Genomic DNA, 7,193 nt, shown 5'->3' with positions numbered 1-7,193 from the left:
CGTAATGGGGGAAAGAGGTGACAACCGAGGCGTTACAGAGGAGAGATGGGATCAGCTGAGCCAGCAGGGGGGAGCAGCGCTGTGTGTGTGTGTGTGTGTGTGTGTGTGTGTGTGTGTGTCTGACTGTGTGTGTGTGTGGAGCTCCTCCTGTGGCGTGCTTCTTCAATGCAGAAATGCAAAGTGACCTCACAGACTGGGACGCCAATAGAACGCCATCGCTGAATTAATATGAACGTACAAACACATGATAACGGCTGAGCTATGGCGAACAAAAGCAGTCTTTAGCCCCGCCCCTAAGTATGCAAACATTTATAAATCATCATTTCAGCCTTCAGATCAGAAATATTAAAACACAAACTAACCAGACTAAAACCCTTTTAAGTACCAGGATGTGAACACGTTTATTTCTGTTGGGTGTCTAATGGGGATTCCTTTGTGCAGCCAGCCTCTAGTGGTCACTTGTGGAACTGCACCTAAGTCTTCATGAACCTCTCCTCACCTCTGATGTGAAGCGCTCCCGTGTTGAACCGTCTGTCCAGGCCGGTCACTTTGTTCAGGTAAAACCTGTAAGGGTCGCTCGCACTGGGAAGACTGGTTTCAAAGAAATCGTCTGGTTCGTCGATGTAGTAAGCCCGGCCGTGAGGACTCGGCGGGCGCTCGTTCTCCACCTTTGGTTTTTTGGTTTTGGGGCTAGGGGGCGCTCTCTTCGGCGGGTTACCGACACTCTTCCTCCTCAAATCGACGTCTTCGTCATCGCTGTCAGAGAGGGCCCAGCCTGATCCCTCTGACTCCTCCTTCTTTCTTTTCCCAGCCAATGATGGAGTGTTCACCGCTGCCGACTGTCTGGCCTCAGAGCCAATCACAAGCGAGCTTACAGGGGCGTAGTCCGGCTCTGGTTTTAAATCCACAGAGGCTGCTTCTGGTTTCACTTTGAGGCTGGGCGGACTGGGGGACCGATGGGATCTGTTACGGGGATCAACAGGGGGGCGGGGCTTAGACGTTGGAGTCCCAGAAGGAGGAAGACCTTCGTCGTCCTCATCGCTGCTGGAGACGGTCCACTTGCCGTGTTGACTGTCCTGAGACATGCCTGATGACAAACACAGAACGCTTCAATATCAGCAGAAGATTCTCAGTTCAGTACTTCAGAAATCCTGGTTTTGGGTGATTTTAATTTAAACTGGTTGTCAAGTGATTCATTGAGCTTAAAGGAGATGTGTGACAATCTAAATCTATCACAGATCATAACTGAACCAACTAGACCTAATTTGAAAGATCCCTCAAAATCAACATTGATTGATCTAATTTCTACCAATAGAAGGGACAAAATTACAGCCTCTGGGGTCTTCTCCCTAGACATCAGTGACCATTGTCCTCTGGCATGTATAAGGAGTGCTAGACTAGCAAAATCTAAGCCCAGGATTGTACTCAAGAGAAATTTCTGAAATTTTAATGAACAGGTGTTTTTTAATGACATTGTGAACAGTAATATATGTCAAACATTTGAAATACCTGATGTGGATCATGCACTTGAATATTTTACAAATACATTTCTTAAAATGATTGACAAGCATGCACCTTTTAAAAAGTTAAGGGTTAAAGATAGATCAAGCCCATGGTTCTCCACTGAATTATCATTACTCTTGAAGGAAAGGGACAAAGCCTGGGCTTTAGCAAGAAAGACAGGCACAGCAGCCCATTGGCTTTTATTCAGACAACTCAGAAATAAATGCACATATTCACTGAGAAAAGCTAAAACCTCTTATCACCAGGAGTTGATTTCTAATTGCTCTTCAAACCCATCAAAATTCTGGAAAGCAGTGAATATAAACAAAAATAAATCCTCCCCATCTCTCCCTTCTTATGTTATTTTAAATGAAGGCCAAACAGATAAAACTTCAGATATTTGCCGTGCTTTTAACCTCCATTTTGCTGCTTCTGGGAGTCAGTTTGAAACATTGTACTCTGGAAACACTGTTAATATCCGGCCGCTGGCTCATATTCCTACTTCCCACAACCATTCCCCTAAATTTACTATACAGGCCTTCACTTCCTCTGCTGTAATGGAGGCTCTGCACTCTATAGATATTAGGAAAGCAAGGGGAGAAGATAATCTAGAGCCGTACTTTTTAAAACTCTGTGCCCCTCTAATCAAGGAACAAATTTCCTATATTTTTAATCTTTCAATCACCACTGGAGTTGTCCCTCAGGTTTGGAAGTCAGCACACATCGTCCCTCTGCATAAAAACAGCAACAAAAACAAACTCAACAACTACCGGCCGATCTCCAAACTGTCCAGCCTCTCTAAAATCCTGGAGACATTAGTCAACAATCAACTAAAATCATTCCTTTCAAGAAATTCTGTATTAAGTCCTCACCAGTCTGGGTTCAGAAAAAAACACAGCACCACATCAGCAATTACCTTTGTCATGAATAATATTGTATCTGCTGTTGATCAAGGGAAATACTGTGCTGCCCTCTTTGTTGATTTAACTAAAGCGTTTGACACTGTTGATCACACCATACTCCTGCAGAGGCTACATGATGTTGGTTTTGACAACTCTTCATTTAAATGGTTCCAGAATTATCTGTCTAATAGATTGCAATGTGTGACTGTACAATCTGATCGCTCTGAATACTTACCACTATCAAAAGGGGTTCCACAAGGTTCTGTATTGGGTCCTGTGCTGTTCACGATCTATATTAATAATATTGCTTCTGTATTTACAAATTGTAAGGCCCATCTCTACGCTGACGACACAGTTTTGTATTGTTTTGCTGAGACTGCACACTTAGCAATGGCAACTTTACAAGAAGCACTTCACAAATTACAAAATGCACTCCTCGATTTAAAATTATTACTGAATGCAGAGAAAACTAAATACATGCTCTTTACACGAGCCAGAAATACCACAGACAATGACTTGCATATAACAACTCTGGAAGGTCACAATATTGAAAGAGTACCTCATTATAAATATCTTGGCATCTGGTTGGATCAATCCCTTTCATTTAAATTTCACATTGATACATTAACCACTAAACTACGACAGAAAATTGGATACTTGTACAGAAACAAAGTGAACTTCCCTTTAGTGAGTAGAAAGTGAATAATTGAAGCCATCTTCCGATCTGTTCTGGACTACGGGGATGTCATTTATAGACATGCTTCTGCCTCCACCCTAAAATCATTAGACACAGTTTATCACTCCACCCTCAGATTTATCACTGGTGACAAATATTCCACTCATCATTGCATCCTGTACCATAAAATTGGTTGGCCTTCACTAACAGTTATTTATAAATCACTTGTGGGTAATCTACCAGCATTCATCACTTCTTTATTAATCTGGGCTGATAATCAGTATCAGACTCCATCAAGTGACTGGCTGATGTTAACGGTTCCACGAGTAAAAACAAACCTATTGTGCTGCACACACCTGGAACACAATACCAAACACATTCAAACTCAATACAATGGTTACCATGGGTCAATTTAAAAACTTGATCACAGCTCACTGTACTCATGAGTGTAAATGTTATTAACTGTAGTTACCTGCTTACTGCTTATTCTTCTGCTCTTATAATCTGTGTTTTTTGTCTTCATTGTTTTTTGTCTTCGTTGTTTTTTGTCGTTTTTTGTCTCTTATTCGTTTTAATTGTACTCTCGACGTCATTGTAAACGAGGGCTTGCCCTCAATGATTTCTCGAGAATAAATAAAGGTAAAATGAAAATGAAACATGTGGAGAGGCGGAGTCTGAATAAAATCCTGAGAGTTTTTCTGGAGTTGTGGCGCCCTCCGTGACCTCGTCGTTTATGTAACGGTGTGAGGCGGTCTGTTTCTCGTCTTGGCGTTCTAAAATCAAACATGTTTAATATTATCGCAGCTCTTTAGTCTCGTCTTATGCAAGTTGTTCAATGATGTGACCATTGTCAACAACCAATAGGAGCGACCCGCCAGCACCAACCAGGAAGCTGCAGACCAGTAAACACGTCGAGGAGAGTTTCTCAAACCGCCCACTACGTACCGTGTTGGTCAAATCAGTACGAACTACAGGATAGAATTTCTGTTTGCACTCCCATGGAGGGTCCGCTACACTGAGTGCAAAGTGGGAGGGGCTTATTAAACCCTCCAAGTCTGCAGAGATGAACAGACAAACTTAAACAGATAAAAATATTTATATAATAAAGATGAAAACAGATCTGAAACGTTGATATTCAAACATTAGAGATCTAAACAGACAGATTTTTAAATGTTATTGTTTCACATTTTGTCTCCAGCTGATTGTTATTCTTTTCTCCTCTTCCCTCCAAGTTTCCACGGCCCCGCCCCCTGAGCTCTAGCGACCACCCAGGGAGTCCGGGACCCCCACTTTGACTAACACCGATCTAGAGACACAGTTTTATTTGTGAAGAAGAAGAAGAAGAAGAAGAAGAAGAAGAAGAAGAAGTGGAGCTGGTTGAGTGACTGCAGGTGTCAGAACATGAAGTGACCGCCTGCAGAGCAGCACAGAGACCCGGATGATGAGTTTATAGAGATAACCAGATGATACAAACTCAATAATAATAAAAACAGATGTTTGATTTACCGAGACAGAAAGCCGCGCAGCCGCAGAAGGTGTCTGTAGTTAATGATGTTCTCTTTGATCCTCCGCCGCACACAGATCACACAAACATGAAACAAAACACCGAGCACGTGGTGCATCACACGAGAGAGTCCGGGTGGAAACACAACTTCCTGTTCTGCGCTATGGTTCTGCGTCAGCCTTCTTCTTCGTTGGCATCCATAGAGGTGCATTGGCGCCCCCGTGTGGATTTCTAGTATAACTACAGATTCTTTACTACGACAGACATATATATGTGCAGCTGAGCTCTCATATTCATGATTTATTAAATATACATGTGCAGCTGAGCTCTCATGTTCATGATTTATTAAATATACATGTGCAGCTGAGCTCTCATATTCATGATTTATTAAATATACATGTGCAGCTGAGCTCTCATGTTCATGATTTATTAAATATACATGTGCAGCTGAGCTCTCATATTCATGATTTATTAAATATACATGTGCAGCTGAGCTCTCATGTTCATGATTTATTAAATATACATGTGCAGCTGAGCTCTCATATTCATGATTTATTAAATATACATGTGCAGCTGAGCTCTCATGTTCATGATTTATTAAATATACATGTGCAGCTGAGCTCTCATATTCATGATTTATTAAATATACATGTGCAGCTGAGCTCTCATATTCATGATTTATTAATTATACATGTGCAGCTGAGCTCTCATATTCATGATTTATTAATTATACATGTGCAGCTGAGCTCTCATATTCATGATTTATTAAATATACATGTGCAGCTGAGCTCTCATATTCATGATTTATTAGACATAAAGTGAAATATTTGAAGACTTTTTGTAGTTTTAATCTTGATGATTACGGCTCACAGATCCTGATAATCAAACATCCAGGATCTCAAAATATTCTAATATTACATCAGACCGATCAGAAAAGTGATTTAAATCATAGAAATATCGACCCATCTGAGAAGTTTCTTCATTTATGCACTCAGTACTCGGTCCGTGCTGAATGAATGACTGCATCAATGAGGCGTGGCTCGGAGGTGTTTGATAGCGGCCTTCAGCTGGTCTGTGTCGTTGGGTCTGGTGCCTCTCATAGAGATTCTCCGTTGGGTTCAGGTCAGGTTCCCAGAGTGAAATTGGAGTGTCACATCATCTGCTGCTATTGGTCCAGAGTCAACGCAGCGTCTACCAGGAGAGTTCAGAGCACGCCATGCTTCAGCCTGCTGGAGAAGCTTTATGGAGGCATGTTTACAGATATCTAACCTGATAACTAAAAACTGATATAAAAATAGAACAGATTGATTTTTTTTTCTACTTTTTTCTGCATAAATCTCTTAATCAACTCCAGCCCTGCTCAAAACTACCAAACATTCAATAATTTTTAGGAATTTAACCCTTTAAATGCCAGTTTGATTACATGATTCTGGATATTTATGCAAAAAAAGTAGAAAAAAATATCAATCTGTTCTATTTTTATATCAGTTTTTTGTAAGTGGACATTTTTGTCCTTAGTGACTTCAGAGGGTCGTAAACATGTTTCAGTGTTCTATTGATTTATTAAAAAAATAAAATTTGCATTCCAAAATGTGCAGAGAGAGCCTTTCTTATAAAAATGTGTTCCATATGTACTAACAGACTAAATGATGACCAGATGAAGAGGAGACATTTGACCAAATGGACAAAAATGTCCATAATGATGCATGAGGGTTAGAGGAGATTCCTTCCTGTTACACCGCCGCCACGATAAAAGTCTACTAAGATTGATGTATTTTTGAGGTGTCTGGGTTAAAATGCTGCTGTTTGGAAAGTGAAAGGTAATTATCTGACATGAGCTAGTTAAGGTTAGCTAACGATAATATGAGGATCTCTGAATATTTAAATCAAGTGATGTCAGGAGGAGGAGCAGTCTGTTCTTATAGTTCACTCACAGGGACAGCACTGATGACAGAGGGGGAGGAGCCAGACCTCCAGGACAGTGTGGACAGAGCAGTCATGTGACCAGATTCATATCGAATCCCATCAAACAGAGGAGGTTATCCAAATACTGACTGATTGATTCTGCTCCACCATCCAAAGTGCAACAGGAGGCTCAGTCTGGTTCTCGATCCAGCTAAAGTCTAGGACTCTAAGACTGGGTCACGTTCTCTCTTTACATGTGATGGTGGTCAAACAGACATTAAAGTGTTAACTTATGTTGTGTTGTTAAGCACGTTGGATTGTCTGTGTGTAAACTGCTTTGTAAATAAAGTTGATTCAATTTGAATTTTTTATTGGACACTTTCTAAAATACATCAGATATGAATATTTATGTATTAGGACTGCAGAGCTCAGACCTGAGACCTGATCCTCTGTAGAGCTCAGACCGTAGACCTGTTCCTCTGTAGAGCTCAGACCGTAGACCTGTTCCTCTGTAGAGCTCAGACCTGAGACCTGATCCTCTGTAGAGCTCAGACCATAGACCTGTTCCTCTGCAGAGCTTAGACCTGAGACCTGATCCTCTGTAGAGCTCAGACCTCAGACCTGATCCTCTGTAGAGCTCAGACCGTAGACCTGTTCCTCTGCAGAGCTTAGACCTGAGACCTGATCCTCTGTAGAGCTCAGA

At 41.3% G+C, this 7,193-nt stretch overlaps 1 protein-coding gene across 1 annotated transcript in view; it reads right to left on the bottom strand.

Annotated features, from left to right (window-relative positions):
• The window catches only part of tdp1 (tyrosyl-DNA phosphodiesterase 1), a 21,520-nt gene extending 16,781 nt beyond the window's left edge, over positions 1 to 4,739 (bottom strand). The window contains exons 1-2 of the mRNA XM_061044735.1: positions 4,588 to 4,739; positions 500 to 1,087 (exon numbers count right to left, since the gene is read on the bottom strand). Coding sequence (XP_060900718.1) covers positions 500 to 1,085 — 586 coding nt within the window. The 5' untranslated portion in view covers positions 1,086 to 1,087; positions 4,588 to 4,739. The remainder of the gene's footprint in view (positions 1 to 499; positions 1,088 to 4,587) is intronic.
• Between the last annotated feature and the right edge of the window lie 2,454 nt (positions 4,740 to 7,193).

This window comes from Labrus mixtus, chromosome 1 (assembly GCF_963584025.1).
Source record: "Labrus mixtus chromosome 1, fLabMix1.1, whole genome shotgun sequence".
In the NCBI taxonomy this organism is placed as follows: Eukaryota; Metazoa; Chordata; class Actinopteri; order Labriformes; family Labridae; genus Labrus; species Labrus mixtus.
The sequence above is the reverse complement of the archived record's forward strand: the minus strand, read 5'-3'. Positions and strand labels throughout refer to the sequence as shown.